The sequence below is a fragment of the Pocillopora verrucosa genome, chromosome 7 (assembly GCF_036669915.1).
Source record: "Pocillopora verrucosa isolate sample1 chromosome 7, ASM3666991v2, whole genome shotgun sequence".
Lineage (NCBI taxonomy): Eukaryota > Metazoa > Cnidaria > Anthozoa > Scleractinia > Pocilloporidae > Pocillopora > Pocillopora verrucosa.
Genome location: NC_089318.1, coordinates 10,310,621 through 10,330,249, shown reverse-complemented (window position 1 = coordinate 10,330,249; position 19,629 = coordinate 10,310,621). Strand labels below are relative to the sequence as shown.

Below are 19,629 nucleotides of genomic sequence, written 5' to 3'. Positions count from 1 at the left end.
TAAACCTGAAAAATTTCTTAACAGCTGAAGACGGCGAGGCCACTTGCTTTGAACAAAAAAAAATCAAAACCCACAATAAACATGAATTACATATGGTAAATTTCTAAGCGCAAATTACGAATATTTGCACTGATTAAAAGGGGGGTTGAAATGACAGACTTTTAAAAAAACAACTTCTATCATATTTTTTCAAACCGTGGATGAAAACCATTACGCTTGGTTAGTAGTTCAGATGTTCATTGGAACTCTACACAACAAGGGACACATATAAAGTTGCGCCCTGCAGAGTCCCCTGCTTTCAGCGGTACCCTGTCGTCAGTAGAGACAGATTGCAGGAAGGACTTAGCAATCTTGAGTTTGCAAAGTCTATAATGTAACGATCTGGAGAGGTGCTAATATGTCTAACGATTATACAGGAACAAATTTCATCGTTGCTCAGCTGTTATATTTACAACTTTTGCAGAAACTTGTGCGACTCGGAACAGGAGTCTCCATTCACTACTGATACCTTTGAACAATGAAGTATTTTTTCGTATCTTTATACGTGTTGATAAGAGATCATGCCATCATGGATATGCCAAAGCCTTTTTCTTGATTATCTGCAACACCATGCCTCCCTACAGTACATAAGGTGCCAAATCATCACGTATGAGCTTTGATTTTCTTTGCCCGAGGCAACTGAAAAATAGCAACTATGAATCACTGAAAGTGGTAGACTGAATTTCAGCAGTACTCCAAGCGGTGGGATCCTGGAGAATGACAGGCGTACGAAATGATATTTCGCCACGAAAACTTAAAAGTTAAACCGAGAAACGTTTTTCTAGTCACATGGAAGCACATAGATTGCTATAGGGCAAAGTAACTGATATGGTTCGGTTACCAGGCTACACGCTCTATTTAGGTTACTATTTGGACGAACTAACATTAATACTCCTCCTACTGCGGCTGTTGTATGGTGCCTTTTCAAAAAAACCGGAATCTTATTCTGTAATTGAAGTCCGGAGACGTTAGATATTTCTATTTTAAGATCTAAACGGCAAATAAACATTCCTGTCGTTGTGAACCTGAAATTCAGATGGAACCGCTTTTGTTACTGCAGTATGTGAATTGAGTGCTCTGTTTACATTCAGCTTATGTCCTTATACACTGCATTGAATCACTCTCATCAGCGATCGTCCGCTATTTATTTATCTACTGATTTATTCATATTGTTGTCTATTTATTCACTTCATTTTTAAATACTATCCTGATTAGATGCCTGACTGACGGACGGGCGGACAAATTGATTGAGAGATTGAGAGAATGACTCACTAACTTGCGGGCTAACTGATACACTGACGAAATAACTTACTGACTAACTGACCACATAAATGACTGACGGATTGACTAAATTACTTGGTGACCGATTGAATAATTGAGTGGCTGACTAACTGACCCACTGACCAGCTGAGTGTTAAATGATAGACCGACGGACTAACCTCCAATTGAATGCCATGCGGAATGTTTTACTGACTGACTGATTGGCCAATCGAGTAACTGCCTAACTGACTGACTGGCTCCTCGACTAATTGCCTGAATGACCCACTCGCTAACTTTATTACCGATTGAATGACTGATTAAATGACTGTTTGACTGCCTGACTTACTGACTAAATGACTCTTTAACTGTTTGACTGCCTGACTTACTGACTCATGGAAGTGCTGCTTGACTGACTGATGAAAGGATTGTTTGACTGACTGACTGACTGACTGATGGAAGGATTGTTTGACTGACTGACTGACTGACTGATGAAAGGATTGTTTGACTGACTGACTGACTGACTGATGGAAGGATTGTTTGACTGACTGACTGACTGATGAAAGGATTGTTTGACTGACTGACTGACTGACTGACTGATGGAAGGACTGTTTGACTGACTGACTGACTGACTGATGGAAGGACTGTTTGACTGACTGACTGACTGATGGAAGGACTGTTTGACTGACTGACTGACTGATGGAAGGACTGTTTGACTGACTGACTGACTGACTGATGGAAGGACTGTTTGACAGACTGACTGACTGATGGAGGGACTAAAAGGGTACGTTTCTAAAGAAACTATGGTGCTGCGTCGGTGGGAGAGTATAGCAGGTAATTTAGTGTTAACAACTGAGTTGAAACGTCAGTCGCTCTGACGAAGGGCTAACGCTCGAAACGTCAGCTTTTTTACCCTTTACGGTGGCTAATTTATGTTTTCAACTCAGTTGTTAACACTAAATTACCTGATGGAGGGACTGTTTGACTGACTGACTGATTTGGGGACTGTTTAACTGACCAACTGTAGAACTGTTTGAGTGACTTGGTGTGTTTCTGACTGAGTGACGGAAGGACTGTTTGACAGACTTAGTTTGTTTCTAATTGACTGACTGACTGAATGAAAGAGTAGCTGACTGAGTCACCGGCTGTTTGGCCGACCGAGGGGCTCTGGTGCTTCTGGTTCTTTTTTTAAGATTTTTGCATTCACCCGCGCACTGCTTTTCAAGGAGAGTTACATTTCATTTGGTGTAAAACTTTTCACGCCAATTTAGTTTTCGTTCCACCTTGCGTCAGATTGTTCTAATAGATCGATAACAAATGTCTTTGCAACGTTTCCTACGAAGATGTCGCATGTCTCTTCTTGCTAATAATTAAACTTTGCTCTTGGCGCCATTATTGTTTCCTCAGTCTCGTGTTTGGTGAGATATTTGATCGTTTTACAGTTTGTGCTGGTTCGGTTATCGTTATTCAATCTTTAGTAAAATAAATTGAAAAATAATGAATTTCGTTTTTACAAAACATTTGAATTACGTTATTTGCATTAGAAAACGGCTGAATGGCGCTCGGCAAATTCAATTCTCGCTCTTTGCTGTTTTCCGACACTTAAGTCGTAAATTTGTCATATTTAAAGTTTGGGTAATCATGAAGTTTTCCATATATCCATTAAATAAATATGAAAGTATGCATGCGTCCTGCAAGAAGATTCGGGTATAAGCTTTCATTATTGGAGACACAGACTCGCGTTCATAGTTTAACTCTGTGAAAGCTTTTCTGTTAATGACAAGATGGTCACTTTCTTGGAAATGTCATCCGAAACTTGTTTAAGTGTGTTTTGTGATAAGGTTGTTAAATAGCTGTTTGTAAAACTACAGCACTTCAGGTCCGGGCGGAGCAAGGTTTTGCGCAGGATCTTAATGGGACAGTGCTGTATTTGTCGACGCTATTATCTTGAACCATGATGTCTAGAGAAAGAAGTTCTTTCTTGCACTTTGGAGATCGAGAGTTTTCGCGTTGGTTTAATTTTACCTGGGAAGGTATGATAAAAAGAAAAAAAGAAAACCAGCATAAAGGTTTTTTTGGTTTTTTTTTTCTGCTAATACCGTGTAGCTTTGCCAAAACAATCTTTGTAAATAGACAATAACTTTGTGCTTTTTACTATTGCGAACTCTCGCTAAGAACACCTTTTGATTTCATTTTTGTCCTTTGAATGGAAAAGGTCATCATAGATTTGTGCATCATCAGATTAGAACACACTGCATACGTTAATATCGTCGAATGATCAAACTCTTGTTCAAGTTTTATCGTGCAAACGGCTTTGTAATTTTTATCATCCTGTAAATCTTCATCACTTCCTGTTTTCTCTTCATTGCTTATCCACTAAAGTAAATTTTTTTCTTGGTTCCTTTCTTTATAAAGTCTGTTCTCTAATTCACAGAAGGATGATTCAAAACGTGAGGTAACTCTCTAAGGGTTTCGTTTTCATTTTACCATTTTATCAATTCTTTTCATTTTTGCGTGTTCATTGCCTATTCTATAAAGCTGACACTTCCTTTTTGGCTTTCTTCTTTGCAAAGTCTGCTCTATTATTAGAAAAAAAAAATCATTCATAGCGTGAGGTAACTCATTAAAGGTTTCTTTTACATATTACCCTTTTACCGATTCCTTTCATTTTTGCGTCTTCACTGCTTATCCACTAAAGCGGAAATTTCCTTCTTGGCTTTCTTCTTTTCAAAGTCTGTTTAACTATTCGCAGAAAAAACGATCTGAAACGAGAGGCGACAATTAAAGTTTCCTTTCATTTTACCAATAATCGATGTGTTGTCATGGTTTGCCTACACTTTTTCCTAACTTTCCTCTCATCTTAAAATTTCGATTCGCTCCCTACATTAGAAAGGCTCTTAGTGTTTTAACCATTTGATTGGGCAAGATATCTGCGCTTGTCACCAGCGTAAAACAAAGTAAATTCTGAGACCCCATGAAGAATTGAACCTCAGACCTTCAGATTCCTCGCTTCTATTTTCTACCACTGAGCCACAGAGATTCTACGGTGAGCCATGCCATTACTAAATTTGATTCCTAGTAAGGACTCAGAATCGTTTCTTTGTTCTACAAGACGAATGAGCATCTTTCTCTTTTCACCATCTTCCTCTCTATAACATGGAACAACCTTTTTTTGCAGCTTGTGAGGTGTGTGGTGATCGTTCCACTGGGAAACATTATGGAGTGTACTCATGCGATGGGTGCAGTGGCTTCTACAAAAGAACGTCCCGACGAGCGGAGCCCTGGCTGTGCAAAGGCCAGGGACATTGTCCGGTGGACAAAAGCAGTCGCAATGACTGTAAAGCTTGCCGGCTCAAGAAATGTGTCGAGATCGGCATGAATTTAGACGGTGAGTTTTGGACTAATTTGTAGTCCGCTTGCATAGAAACGAATGATACTCTTCGTGATCAAACAAAATTTACAATAAGCATCTTTTCAATTCCACCTAACATTTGGGCAGACTATGTTCGTCTCTCGTTTCTTAGTACCTGTCGTCTTTCATTTTTCTTTGCCAAGCGCTTCGCTTTGAAACATCTCTCAAAAATGTTTCGTTATTGAATTGATATTGAGAATCTGGTTAAGGTGTTCAGAGGGGTAACAGAGTTTTACCAGTATTTCTGAAACTCGTAGAGAAGGGTCAAAGAAATCAAAATGTGATAACGCAAATGCCCCTTTTTTAAGTGACTAAAGACGAAAAGTTTGAGAAAACCCCTCTACTTTGTGTAGCTCGATCAGAAACTTGTTTCGATCGAAACGGTTGCTATCTGTGTATTTGTGTATCTAAAGATGAACGGAAAATGTGGCGTATTTGTTCAGTTTTCGCTTAAATAATTCTAACCGATCATATTGTTGTTTAAAAACTTAGATTTGTGCGCTTTTCAGGTGCGTGTTAAGCGAATTTAATAGTATGTTTTAGTCTCAATAATTTTCCATTTAAGTGGGATTTTTTGGTGACTTTCTGGTTATTGATTCCGTTCATAAAAAAAATAATGAAATCTCCGCTGATTTGAAGCGCTTGGATTTGATAGATTTACTTATGTCTTCACAAGATTCATGCTCCTTTCATTGTGGGCATTTTGGCTGGCGGAATGAATAAATTAACCAATGAATCAATCATTGTAGTTGAATCAAAGCTTACTGTTGCCATTATGAGTGAGTGTTAATGCACACACTTGATGTCTCTGTTCTTTCTTCAGAGCACGGTTTTATTCTATCACCCTCTGCTTTTTAGTAATGAGTACTATTCACTTATTTTTTGGTTTTATATGTGAAAGGCTGGTGACAGCTGTTCCCAAGTCTTGTTTAAGTGGCACGGAAAGTGTGAAATATGAAACTACAGAAGATATAGAATGAACACATTCATCTTATCTTTAATACAAGATAAAAATGGAAAGCGGAATCTCTCTTGTTCGAAACTTAATGTAATGACTTCGCGCATTTTACCCCTAACTTACGATCCGCAGAAGGGAGTTTAAGGCTTCGAATCCATGCAAAATCAATGAAGGGAAGATTTAAAAAATACTTTAATTATGGTCTTCATGTTAAGTCGATTTCAAGCTGACTTTCATTTTCGTGAGCGCTAGAGATTAGCACCTAAGAGTAGGCGTCAAAGCAATTTCCTTTTCTATAAAACTACAATTTGCAGCAGGGATTGTGATTTTAAGACCTCGAGGATATAGTCTTGATAGCCATTTGATTTTTAATGATTTGTGTTATAACAATGGTATTTCGTTTCCTCTGAAGCTATACAAAAGTGAATCTCCTGCTTCAACACAAGGTTTCTTGTAAGATGTTACTTGAAGGGTGGAACGTTACGAGAGAAGGAACTCTTCACATCATTAACCACCTTGCACTAAATTTCCCCCACACCAGCATGCAAGAGACCTCAATACTGGTCTTATCCTCTATGAGACGCGCAAACATCATTGTGTTTAAAGACTTGACGATTCAAAGCCAGTCATATAATCTTTCTTAAAGGACCGTTGGCCTTAATTTTTTTATATGCTGTTTATATCGTTATTCCTTTCAAAATCGTAGCTTCGTCAAAGAAGAGCACTCAAGCAAAGATGTGATCCTCGTAGGTGGACTTCAATTTTAGTTATTGCAGAAAGTTGCTTGAAAAAATTCAGGCTTTGACGGGTTTCGAATCTGTCCCATCCCTCCCATCCCTCCCAGATACTAATCGGGCGCAATTTCCTAAACTGAGCTACGAAGCCTCCGTTTGGGAGCGAGGCAAACTCTCGAATTTTAGTTGGCAGTTCACTGGACACTGATGTGGCGACTGAATTAAACTGTAGAGTGAAATTCAACTGAATTTTTTTGCGCCTTAGAGTTTCTGTACAAGCATGATATCATATTATTCCCGAGAGAAGTACTTTGAATTTCGTCTACCTTCATTTGTTCAGTGTTTTTTTGCATTTTCCTAATCAACAGTCCCCATTATAATATTCTCTACACTGCATTGTTTTTTTTCCATATCAAAAGAATATTTATGAAGTAAGTGATTTGGATTTTTAGTAGAGACATCGACAGTTTGGTAGATTTTTGAACTATTCAAGTGTATTCAATTGATTATTTTCAAACTACAAAAAAAATCAAAGAAACATAACATGGTTACAAATGTAAAAACGATCAAGAAAAGACAACAAAAGCGCGACAAATTTAGCGTACTTACAGAGTAAGTACTTACTTAACGAAACTTCTACTCTTAGACCATTCAAAGAGTCCCACAGGGGATAATTAACTAAAATATTTCGTAGCGGTATAATAATGTGCAATATGCAAAACAGGGAGGCGGTTTCTAACGAAACTGTAGTGCTGCGTCGGTGGGGAATGTTGCAAGACAATTTGGTTTTATCGCCTGAGTTGATGATGTAAATTTGCCACTATAAAGAGTTTCTAAACCTAAGGTTTCTGGTGATAGCCCTTCGTCAAAGCAATTTGAGTGATATTTTATGGCAGACTCCATACTGGGGCTTATTTTCGGTGGTGACAACAAACTATTAAAATATCTCGTCTGGGACCTTAAATTATTAACAGAAGATTTAGATTATTAACAGAAGGACTTCTGTCTTTCACAGGTGTGTATCGCCGTTCAAGATTGAGTGAAGAACTTATTCAATCACCTCCTTTAGATGGTTCAGCAGTCAATGCACAGAGTGACATGCGCATTGAGGGGTCACCATCACCGGAAGCTCTCGGTAAGTTACTTCATTGTTGTTGTTAGTGGACAGTCTCTTCGTGCATCTTTCGTGCTTTCCAAACTTCCCGCGTGCTTCATATCTCGATGAACCCACGCTGACGTATAAACCAATTGCTAATTAATTCATAGTATATTTGTTCCTTCTCTCTTACGCTAAAAGCTTCCTTATTTGTTTTAGGTTTTCCTGTTGCGACCTCGCAAATAAGGCTTGCCCAAATAAAAACAGTAATGGTTAAAACAGAAGAGCAGCCAAATCAACAACAGCAGCAACTTACAGAACAGCAAAAAAATACAGAAGAACAGCAACATACCACAGAAGATATTCAGAAAGCACCTTCAAGTCCGAAATCTTACGACGAAACACGAGACGACGAAGTTGTCGCTCGGCAACCAAACGGAAATCCTTCGGAAAATAACAACCACTACAGCCCAATCCATCGGGCTTCTCCTTACACCACCCCACTGACGTGTTCACCCATCCCTAGCCCTGTCAGGGTGTCCTTAACTGTACAGGGGAGTGGCACAAACATCCGTCCTGGTTTATCCACAACACCACTCTCTTCGCAAAGATTCCATTCCCCTATATCGTCAATTCATCAGAACGGATACCAGGGTTCAACCGCCTCCTTTCCCAAGCTGCCTAACGGAGACGCTGCTATCAACAGCCATCGAATGACATCCACGGCTCTTGTGTCTTTCAGGAACGTCCAAAGGCACTTAAAGCCCTCGCAGATAGGCCTATCAGAGCTCCATCAGGCGGTGGAACCTCTTTCATTTCACACCTCTGAGCCTCTCCATGACGCAGCTGTACGTCTTCTATCGGTGTCACTGAGGTTTGGTCGTAGACTTCCTTGCTTCAGGCGCCTGCCTTTTCGTGACCAAGTTATCCTTTTGGAAGAAGGATGGAGAGAAATGTTGCTTCTGGATTCAGTTTTCTGGATGCTGTCACCAGGAGGTGTTACTGAGGCGGAGAGCAATCAGCGACGTGAACAAGAATTTAAGAACATGCAAGAGGCTCTTATGCCTTTGAAATCACTAAAGTTGGACAGCTCTGAGTACGCATGTCTTAAGGCTATCATCCTTTTCAGGACAAGTAAGTTAGCACTTCGTTAGCTTGTTGGAGGTGAGGTGGAGGGAAGGGGTATTGTTTCGTTGATACCGTCTTATATTGCAAAAGAGTTCTGTTGTTTTAAATTCGCAATCGCTTACTTGAGAAAGAATGATATTTGGGAAGATAGATATAAGTTCTCTAAAAAGCTTCATGTGATCAACTCCTAGCTTGAAATTAGCTTTAAAAAAGTCTGTGTATCAGTAAACGTCCATCTATTCTTGACTTAAGGTTTTCCATTGAAGTTTTGTCCACCAAAGGAATAATTGACATGAAAGGGATTTTATGACGGAAGGGGAGTTTAGGCTGCTGCATGGTGGAATTTAATTAGCATAACAGTACTAAGTACAACAAATGATATACGATGTAACGCAGAAGGCTGCACTTGAGGGCGAAGATCATTTGAAGCATCATCGCCAGCTGGAGATTATGGGAACAGACATTGTATGACCCTGGCCGAGAGAGCTTTATAAAGATTTCCTCTTATGATTTGAAATATCCACATTTTGGAATTTTGGGATATCAATTTATATCTTTGAAAATTCATGTACTTTCTGCTAAGTGAGAACCAGTCGCCCGGGCTGCTTTCCTCTTGCATGCAAAAGTTCTGGCCTAGCCTGTTCCAGGCACACAGTCAACGGATACGAGCGGAATAGGGGGTGAACAAAGAAGTTTTGTGGATTTCGGAGGTTTGATGGCCTCCTTGTTTGTTTCAGTTCGACATTCCCGCTATGCTTCGACCACTCGCTGTATATTTCTTCTTCCCTGTGACTGCTACAACAAGCATTCCTGTATTCCCTAAATGTCTTTTCTTTTAAATCTGTTTCATGTGTTTCTTGGCAGATATTCAGGGTCTTAAAGCAGCAGATCAAGTCGAAGAACTTCAAGACGAGGCTCAGCTTATACTTGCAGATTACATTTGGTCCAGACTTCCGGCTCAACCGGCTCGCTTTGGTAAAATACTTCTGAGTGTGGCTGCTCTGCGCAGTCTCGCCGAGAAACCAATTGAACACTTGTTTTTCAGTTCTGTTCCCGCCAAAGACATGTTTGAGTCCATATTATCACAAGTGATAAGTTCTAACTGAATGGTTACTGAGGAAATTGACGTCCTTTTCTTCTCCAGATGTAGGGTTAGAGTTTCGCATGCCTGATTTTAAGGCTAACTGGTTTTATATACGAGTAAAGTAATTTATCTTGAGTTTTCTTGCAGTAAGTAACGCTTATAGATACGATTTTCCAGACATCTTGTCCGAGCAACCAACCAGCCAAATAATCAGGATTACAGGATAGAAAGGTTCTGCCATAATCTTTATCGTTCGTGTGGTCGAGTTTTAGACGAGGATATTGCTCTTTTATGTTACTGTGGGAAATAAATTGCTAAAAGAATAATTTTTAACCTATTATACGGTGACATGTGGAAAATAATACAATCGACTGTTTTGTGAAAACCGAAACGGTCAGGAGAGAATTTCTGAGTATTACGAGCGCGTAACAAAGGGCGTGGTGGCTGTCATGAAAGTGCAATCTAACGAATTGCATCTCAAAAGGTGCTTCGAACTGTGCTGGGATGAGATTTGCTCCACTATATTTAATAAAGAGAGGGGACAACCTCGTTTTCTGAACTTTCCAGCTCTAAGGTTTCTTTAATTTTTGTGTTATAATCATTTTCAGTGTAAAATTAGTCAGCGGGAAACGTTTTTATTTTCTATGGCATTAACTCTTTTACTGAAACAGTTGTGTTCTGTAATCAGTTCAAGAGAATTTCCAGTGGTTTTTAATACACTTTGCATTATATTCTGAGCTTTGACGAGTTTATTGAAGGTTCGTCCTCGATGACAAGCAACAAATTTACAAAAGAAAATCAGTATTATTGTTATAAGATTATTAAGACACGAAATTTTATGTCATTTTATCCTGAGTGTAAGTAAAAGGGATTTTTTCACCCACAGGATCAAGGCACTTTCCGAGAGATACTTTTACATTACATCAGTGATCTCACGCTACATGACTCCTAGTTGAACATTAATAACAAATTAAATTACATAAAATTTCTAATCTCTCAATTATCACGATAAACATGTTTCAGCACGAACTAGCAAAATCTCATCAAAGAGACGTATTGAAGGCTTGCTGGGTAGGGTCTGGCGAATGATGGATGAAAAAATCAAACGAAATTTTTGTTTTATTTGACATGTTTCTGTTTCAGTTGAGCAATTTCAATTTTGTAAAAGCAACAGTTCGAAGGACGGGGACATGAAATCAATGGAGGTGTATAACAAACGGAAGACTTACAAGCAGAATTGATCACCTTACATTTGGATCGGACAGGCAAATGTGAATAGTGAATAATGGATTTCCCGAACTGCAGTTATAATCTGTACCGATCCCTCAGACTAGTCTTTCATACTTAGTCTTCTTGACAGCCAGAACGATGAAAACTACGCCTATTATGACAAAGATGCCGCCAATCACAGGCAAGGCCACGAAAAAACCACAAAAGAGTTGCAGGCTTCCCAATACCTGAAACAATAATTGAATGTCACACAGGCATTGGTCAGTTTGGCACCTTAGGCAAACTCTGGCAGTGTTCAATGTTCAGTTTTGTGTTTTTATTTAAAAAAAATCATTTTATCTGCAGCAAAAAAGTCTTATGTTAAGATGAATTTTCCCGAAACACAAACAATGAACTTAACATTTTTCAGTGCTAATAAGGGCTCCACGGCGCACTAGAGGGTTTGATCCGCGCTAATGCAGTATACCTACCTTTGAACGGAACTCCTTCGAAGTCATTGCATCAATACTTGCTTCTTTTTCTGTCCACAAGATTGGTATCATCTTATCTTCATAACTCACATTTTTAGTTTCTGGGTAATATGGGGACAGTGACGAATTAGCGATGATTTTTCCGTTCAGCTGGTAGCGAATCTTAAGCTGCATTGCTGTTCCAGATATTGGTTCAATACTAAGCTGTAAAAGGAACAAAGTACCTGGTAAGATCTCTCTAGGCTGGTTGACCAATCCCATTATATTATTAAGAGTGTTTTAAAAGGCATTATAGAAAACCACATTTAGACCATTTTCAATAAACAAAACTTGTCGATTATGATCTACATTCAAAAGACAAAAGCCTCGCCACTCTTTGTTTTTTTTCTCGACGGATCCTCTCGGAATTCACATCCTCTCCCTCGCCCAGCACAATGCTGACGTTTCTGTCTCTCACCTTACAACTGCAGTGTAACATCGATCAATCGATCAAGGGAGGTGGGTGGATGGAGATGGTTTAAAATTGATTGAGAACTTCTGAAATGAAAGGGCTTCTTCACGGAACAAGATTTTTCTCCAAAGTGTTAAGAACCCTGGCTAAACTTGTATGTTATACTTCATCGAGTAAGGTGTAGATATTTATACTCACAGAAGATCCATATTTTTGTTCGTTGGGAACGGGAAGACCTAAGTCCCCGTACAAGGAATCTTCGCCGTAAAGGAATCCTGGAAGGCTGGCGTAGATGGGAGCTTTCAATACTCGGCTGACATCAAAAACACCTTTGGTAAACACGGTCATATTATTTACCTCAACTGCAGACTCACTTATCACATATCTGTGCATCGGAATGTCATCTATTTTGACATCTCTTTTGTAAGTGATGGGAACAGCCATGCGAAATGTTGATACGAAAAGCTCGTATTTCTTAGCCGCTGGAGTGTATATCGCGGAGCAAGCTTTCAAGTGTTTGACACCTGGATATTGATACCCATAGCCTCGAACCCTCAGCCGATCGGAAGATGCATTTGGGTAGAAATCCTTGTTAACTCGACTCTTACCATTAATTGCTAAAAGAGAGAATGAAATAGAACGTATACATTCAGTGATTGGTCGGTGCCTATGATCAATTAGAGAGCACACGCAAAGCTAACGTCAGGTAATATTTTTCTCTTTTCTTTTTCAACACGACGGAAAGTTTTGAAAATGTGCTCCAATGCTCTCCGAGTATATATGCAGGAGCTGTTTGGAATCAAGAAATCACAAAGTGTTTTTCCACGTCTACAGCTAGAATTTGGTGGTTCTTTAGTGTTGAAAGTTCTTAAGCTTATTGCCTATTATGGAAAATTAAGACACTGATACATTACATTTATGCACAATACTCAAATAAGAAATGTGGCAAGTTTACCTGCGTAACTGAATGGCTCGTGTGACTCACACGTGTACAGGGTCGAGTTCCCTCCCGCTTTGATCACTTCTTTTTCGCTGGTATCCAAGTTGATTGGGCCTGGTACATGTATCCCTAATGGATGACCCGGTAACGGTAGTTTTATCACGTAACCATGAGATAATTCATCCTGGCTTCGAGTTGTTGTAAGCCCGTAGTTATTATCATCGAGATACCAAAGCACATACTTGGACAACTCTATTATGAATTCGCCCACAGCTCTTAATATAATTAAGAAACTTGGGCAAAAAATACATGGAACAGGAAAACAAGATGTTATCTTGTTTGGGCACAGTATGTTTCTTACGGACCTAATCGCAGCAAGTTTTTCCCCTTCACCTTTCTGTAAGGCCAATAAGTTCAATGCAAGACCGCAATCTTCAGTTATGTTTCCACTTCGGCATCTTTTCAGAAGCTTTGGATTATCAAATGGTCCAAATTTGGAAGGATCCATCAATGCACCGTATAAACCGTTCATCTCCTTAAGCGTGTAGTTTTTCCGCAGTGGGAAAAATTTAGGAACCGAATTGAGCCAAGAACCAAACGCTGGATAACATGATGAGTTCAGAGGCAGCTGATTGTGTGTTTTTCCCATTTCAAGCAGAATGGAGGTCTTGTTTAGTTTTGTCGTTGCACTGAGTTTTAGGAACAGGATGTTCATTATCATCGGAATGAAAGCGAAGCTGAATTCCCATGCAGATCCAACTCTTTGCATTATACCAAGGTAACCAACATTCAAGATCGTTAGCTGATTAAGAGCAAAAGAAAAGAGACCAGATTAACATCGAACTAACAACAATTAGAGATATATTGTAGAAGTTACCACACGTTCGGTATGTCTCCTCTGTGGGATAGAAGTGAATCACTTCCAAAGTTGATACCGATTATCAGTAACGAGCACTGTGGGAAGAATCAGATATAAATGAAACTTATCATGTTAAAAAAAAAGATCTTACATAAGAAGACGAACATGAACATAAACTTAATAATCAGCTGATAAACAGGTCATATTTCCGCTTTTGTGACAACTCAAAGCAGCTTACAAAAACTAACAATCACATAGAAAACCAAAAGATGCTTAGATAAACGATCTACCTATCTTGAAAAGCTCTTCCAAGCTATTTCATTTATTTTCATTCTTTTTAGTTTTTTAAATAAATAAGCACGAGTAAATTTTTTACTCTAACAAAATTGATGAAAGAGTAAAAATATTGTGCGAGCCCGTAGGGTGAGTGCAATTCATGGTCTTTGAAAAATTTCTAAGTGCTTATTCATTCCAAATTGCACGAGAATTATGCAGATGCAAAGCGTGCGCATCAAGTGCAAAAATAATTTATTCAAACCCTGCAAGTGACATCGTGCGTTCGGTCAAAACAATCATGTACGACCAAAACAATAATATACAATGATATTTTCACATCTTTGAGGCGAAAAGAAGTTTAAAGGCCGGCTAAATAGTTCAAGGAATTGTTCAGTCTGGATTGTTACTTCTTTGCACTGAATTAACCCTATTCTGCATTGAATTACCTGAAAACTGTATTTATCTTCACCAATCAGAACTGAGAAATTTTTTCATGTATCTTATTACTATTGTAATGATCAAAGATACTTTAGACAACAAACCTCATCGCTTTCTCGGCATGTTGGACATTCTTTCTCTGTAAGTGTTCTATTAAATTTGGCTCGTTGAAATGACTTGCTTGTAATTGTTCCTTTGCCAAACTTCACGTCAATTTCCTTCGATGTCATACTGTAAACATAAGGACCCTTTTCGCTGAGCTGAAAAATATTGGATAATATTCTTTGTAAGGTCCGTACTGAAGATCAAATATTGTTCCATTTAGAGCCGTGGGAAGGGAAAAAGGGAGGTAACACGGAGTACGGGATCTCCCTCCCAATACCCCAAAGCTAAAATTGTTGGAAGGTTTTTTCTACTCATCAGATATCTAGTGTGATGCAATGAGATATGCAATGAGACATGCACTGAGATACGAGTGATGCATCAGATATCAAGTGTGATGCAATGTTAATGTCCTGACTGACCGGCGTACTCGTACTTTTTTAACTTTTCAATTCCAAAACTTACCATGATATGTTATGAATAGTAGAGCTGTGATGAAACGATTAGAAGACCCACACTAGATTTTTATCGGCTTAGATGATTGAAATCGAGGTTTCAACCTACCTCAAGAGGTCATGCTTAACTTTTTCTTAAAATTTTTTGCTTAGTAGTTCTCTCCTTTGCTGGGTCACTCAGTCACTCAGGAGTCTTAGCTTGAATCTAGACACCACACTTATTCGCACTTTATTGCATAACATTTGTTCCTGTTTTTGTTTGTTTATTTTTTTTACGTACCTGTGGTTTCTCTCCTCGATAAAAAAATCCCATTTTGTTTGTGATATTCCAGTAGTAAACTTTTGTTAGAAAGTGACTCGGATTCCCCTGTACAGTGAATGAGAAAGATTAGCTCAGGGAAGACGTGAACCCTCTATTTTCATTGAAGAAAGAGAGCGCAAATATCGAGTTTGCTCATGTTAATAAACAAGTAAATACGAATCGTACGCTCATATTCTCTCTCACTTGCGGGTGTACGCCGCGGAATTTAAATAGGATGTTCCGCCCGGGTCTTCAAATTCACGCCGTTTGTCTGACCAGAAACGTCTATATTCTACACTCCACTCTCTTTTATCGACCTGGCGTGTGATATTTATCCTTGTTTTACGGCCCTTTTTTATGACAAAACAGTTCGAGCTGATCTGTATTCGAGGTCAAAGTCGAAGAAGTTATTTGGACAGAATACTTTCCATAACAATGATCATGAACAAAGGCATGACTTAATAGGAAACTAAAAGTGATTCTTTCGAAAACACAGAGATGATCAAAGTTTGACATGAAAACATTAGTTTATCGGCCGGCAGGCGACCGAGTCGCTTAATTGTGGTCTTGAAAGCGACATTAATGCGTTATTTAGTTTCGGTTATGCGCTGTTAATGAACTTCTGTAAATTCAAATATTTTGCATTTTTAAATTATTCTTTACTTAGCGAGAAATATAAATTTACTGAGTTCTGAGATGTAGTGCTTGGTCGAAAAACAATGCTAAAACCGAGCCAGTTTTATGACAGCTGTCACCTTTTTATGCAGTTCACATACAATGATAATCCATTTCTTACGAACGTTTCTAGGAATGATAGTTTTGAAACAAAAATCTAGCGAAAGTTGCTTGCTTCAGTTGCGACTCGTTATCACCAACCGAATTTGCGGGGGAAAAAGTTAATTGTTTCAGGAAGCAACCGCATGTTTGTATAAACAGAGAACATTTGGATATTTTGAGCCTTACCGTCAGAATTTGTTGTTTTTTATGTTCATCCTACCTCTTGAGTGTAGCTGAAGGCAATATTTCAATCATGGAAGAGACACAAATTTCACTCACCAATCTTTTATAGCCCGGACTATCCTTGCTGTTGACACATATCGATTCCTGAACTTTCTTCTGCACCATATTTGGTGCTACAAATCCAATGACGAGGCCAAGGGCTATCACAGTGATTCCTGTCAAAAGTAATATTATTCCTGCCACTTTCTTCCGATGCATGATAAAGTTTATCTAGTCCCTCAGTTTCTTTTCTAGGGCTGGCGAAAAGACGATTTAGATTTCTTGCAACGGTGTGTTAACAAGATATGAGATAAAAAATAGTTAACTTTGGCTTCTTCTTTTATCGAAAAGGTACGGACCTCAAAGGTTTTCAATAAAAGGCGATGAAATTAGTATACGAACAAAGCGATCAGGCGCCAGCAGGAAGCTTAACAAGTTCTTCCTGTTCATTCCTAAACCCTTTAACTCCCAAGATATCATAATTAATTCTCCTTACTGTCTGCCATATAGTTCTTGTGATGTTAGTTTGGAGAATTTGGCATTGGATCAACTAATAATCCCCTAATTAAGAATTTGTTTTGTTTATTCGCGTCACTTGTCTGCTTGATATCGAGGCGAAACCGAAGTAAACATGTAAGGCCGACAGAAAACAAAACTTAGTGCCTCCCGAGGCGCTAGTCATTACTCGTTCTGCTATACCATCCAGCTTAAGAATGAGAAAAATTATATATGCAGGTCACCTTACGACTTTATTCAGTACAAAAACAACGAAAAACCCAACTGCAATTTAAAAAAATCGAAGTATCACAAACGTGAAAAACTTCTGTAGAAAATAAGGAGTACACCTTTTTAAAATTGATTTTACCAATAATAAAAAGAACCCGACAATTATAAAAGACATAAGAGTCGAAAGATAGGGCAACGATTCGAGGCTCATTTTTTTCGCGAGTTCAACGAGCCCGATAGTCCATGCCACGTGCTGGAAGCAACCTTGCGTTTGGCTGGCATTCTGATCAGGGGGAATTAGTAATAACTCTTGCCACTTTATCCTACTGAAATCATGAAATTACACGATGGGAATTCTCGCGAGCTGAAGTCTTTTTTTACCTGAACAAGGTTCTAGAATTGTCGACGGTACTGCGGTACTGTTGAAGTATCATTACGATCTTATCACTCTCTATGAGTATTGGTCTAAATGTGTACTCGTAAATGACTACAGAATTTACAAAAAAATGGCAGAAAAAGTTGTAACTGTCGGTGAACTTTTGAAAACGCTTTCACCTGGAATATTACGTTTCATATCTCCCATCTTTTGTTTTTCATCTTCCTACTTTTGGTTTCAGAGCTGTTTGTATAGCTCGATATACCTTTGTTATGCAAAATGTGTTCAACAATTATTTATGAATGGTCATGGGGGATAAGTTTTTTTCTCCGAGGCGAAGCCAAGGGGAACGCTTAATATGCGGGAAAGCAAGCAGGGTTAAGGTTGCAAATCTTAATTTTCTACATGAAAAAAAGTGTGGTCCTAAAATATAAAAAGTTTCAGTGAAGAATCAGGAATACACCGTTTTTTAAATTCCTTTTACTTATAATTAAAATTTATAGCAACCTGACAATTGTAAAAGGCACTAGAGGCAAATAGTGTGTCATCATTTTTTTTAGGGTAATTTGTTCGTAATTCGCCCTAAGGAGTTTATGAGTTTTTACCACTAGCATTTAACAAGTTCTTCCCTTATTGGAGAGAGTGTTTGAGTTCGGACTAGAGATTAAACAGTTTATAATCTTTTGGTCGTGAGGTATAAAAATTGGCTTTGTCCTTTCGGCCAATCGATATCATACGTTTTCGGCCAGAAGTTAAACCTTGATTTTTGCCTCTGTGAAACTATAAATAATAATGATATAAAATTCCTTCTTCTTCACTATCCAAATTTTCTTGTCCGGAAACTGACATACATAGTTTCTTCGTAGAATAAGAAAGATGGTAAGTTTTGAGCTCAGTAAAGAAATAGAGAAAGATGTTTTTTTTTCGTCTTGTCACGAGCGTGGGATAACGAAAAATTCTGAGTTCCCATGAGGGGACTTAGAATGATGAGGGGACTCTTGGAGACTAAGAAGTTTTTCCTTTGTCCCACGCTCGTGACAAAGACAAAAAAACATATTTCTCTATAGTTTCTTTATTTTCGACGTATTCCGGCGTAACCGTTATCCCATCCTTGCACAGATGTAAAAGATACAGCCGATGACTTTTAAAGTACGGAACAAAAAGACCAAGAAACAATAGAGCCTGTACTACACGCTTAGATCTTATGTGAACAATATCTAAACTGAAAGCTACCAACAATGATATTCTTTAAAACACGCTAAATCCTCGACGCGAAATCCTTCATGCGAAACTCTCAACACAATACTTCAGAGCAGAAAAATGCTTAAATAAGACCTTCGCTTAGCAAGGCGCTCACCACAGATTATTTTCCTTCTGACGACTGACAGTTAAAGTTAGGTATGGAAACCTGTACTCATACGTTCAAGAAACTGACCTAACACTGCAGCAATACCAGATAAGTATGCCAGAAAATGAAAGAAATCATTGAAGAAAAGGTCAAAAACGGAAGACAACAGACCTTCGAAGTTTTCGTTCGCTAAACAATACTACAACAAAACATAGGGTATAACAGAAGTTTTAGCTGGATCTAGGAACAGTTGTGGCAGGATTTTTGTTAGATGCCTTCCCTTTAGTTTACATATCTACGAAAAGTTCAGTTCTACAGGTTCGTGTAAGAAATTCGTGGAAGCGGATATAATTTTCGTTCATTGTTCGGCAAAAACACAGCAAGCATAAAATTTCTGCATTGCTTCTAGCTGAGCTCTATCTTAAAAACTCATTTACACGGGATGATCGTTTTGGAGAAGATGTAAACAGGAAAAATGAACTTCCTTGAAGTGTTTAGAAGGTCTGCCAGAGAATCAGTTCAGCTGCTAACCATCCTTAATCGCGTTTCCAGGCTCAGCTCCGCGCCAGGTCGTACCTCTTGCACTTGAACGTTACCATCAATGTATTCATAAGCCCCCCCTTCCCTCCCTCACTGCTCTGCCGCTTCTCTAACTTAGCCCGTTGTATTAGGGAACCACATTCACAAAACGAGAACAATTGTTTTTTTCCTTTAACGTCAAGTATAATGGAAGTGTAACGCCTCAATCGACCGTGGGAGCAGTAACTGAGGTTGACATCAGCTCTTGTATTTTGTTATCAGTCAATTCCTTGCTCGTTCCTTAGTTTGAAATAGAGATTCATTTTCCTGATAAAGATCCTCGCGGATGTGCGACCTAAGTCCTTCCTAAACTCCTGACGACATTTTGAAAACCGAAGGCTTATACACTGAATTGTCAATATTTAAGAGCA

At 38.7% G+C, this 19,629-nt stretch overlaps 2 protein-coding genes across 5 annotated transcripts; one reads left to right on the top strand and one right to left on the bottom strand.

Annotated features, from left to right (window-relative positions):
* Positions 1 to 3,191: 3,191 nt before the first annotated feature.
* On the top strand, positions 3,192 to 10,381 carry LOC131771016 (photoreceptor-specific nuclear receptor). Its single transcript, XM_059086770.2, has 5 exons — positions 3,192 to 3,329; positions 4,475 to 4,684; positions 7,416 to 7,535; positions 7,716 to 8,630; positions 9,489 to 10,381. The coding sequence occupies exons 1-5, from the start codon at positions 3,251 to 3,253 to the stop codon at positions 9,728 to 9,730; spliced, it is 1,566 nt and encodes a 521-aa protein (XP_058942753.1). The 5' UTR covers positions 3,192 to 3,250; the 3' UTR covers positions 9,731 to 10,381.
* Positions 10,382 to 10,861: 480 nt separating this feature from the next.
* LOC131771015 (uncharacterized) lies at positions 10,862 to 16,608 on the bottom strand. Of its 4 annotated transcripts, none has more exons than XM_059086766.2 (7): positions 16,287 to 16,608; positions 15,210 to 15,296; positions 14,477 to 14,632; positions 12,815 to 13,601; positions 12,058 to 12,476; positions 11,409 to 11,612; positions 10,862 to 11,165 (listed from the first exon to the last, which is right to left on the bottom strand). In XM_059086766.2, exons 1-7 carry the CDS (start codon positions 16,446 to 16,448, stop codon positions 11,034 to 11,036), a joined length of 1,947 nt encoding a protein of 648 aa, XP_058942749.2. In that variant the 5' UTR covers positions 16,449 to 16,608; the 3' UTR covers positions 10,862 to 11,033. The 4 variants fall into 4 exon arrangements, with proteins under 4 accessions (XP_058942749.2, XP_058942750.2, XP_066026070.1 ...); XM_059086767.2 differs by having other exon boundaries at positions 16,228 to 16,304; XM_066169974.1 differs by lacking the exon at positions 10,862 to 11,165 and having other exon boundaries at positions 11,553 to 11,607.
* Positions 16,609 to 19,629: the final 3,021 nt, after the last annotated feature.

Excerpts from the sequence above, each read along its gene's own strand:
- LOC131771016 (XM_059086770.2), top strand. The coding sequence starts at position 3,251 with ATGATGTCTAGAGAAAGAAGTTCTTTCTTGCACTTTGGAGATCGAGAG. Across the intron at positions 3,330-4,474 it reads GTTTAATTTTACCTGGGAAG|CTTGTGAGGTGTGTGGTGAT; the intron begins GTATGATAAAAA and ends CTTTTTTTGCAG. Across the intron at positions 7,536-7,715 it reads ACCATCACCGGAAGCTCTCG|GTTTTCCTGTTGCGACCTCG; the intron begins GTAAGTTACTTC and ends TATTTGTTTTAG.
- LOC131771015 (XM_059086766.2), bottom strand. The coding sequence starts at position 16,448 with ATGCATCGGAAGAAAGTGGCAGGAATAATATTACTTTTGACAGGAATC. Across the intron at positions 15,297-16,286 it reads GTCCGGGCTATAAAAGATTG|GGGAATCCGAGTCACTTTCT; the intron begins GTGAGTGAAATT and ends TTCACTGTACAG. Across the intron at positions 11,166-11,408 it reads CGAAGGAGTTCCGTTCAAAG|GTATTGGGAAGCCTGCAACT; the intron begins GTAGGTATACTG and ends TTATTGTTTCAG.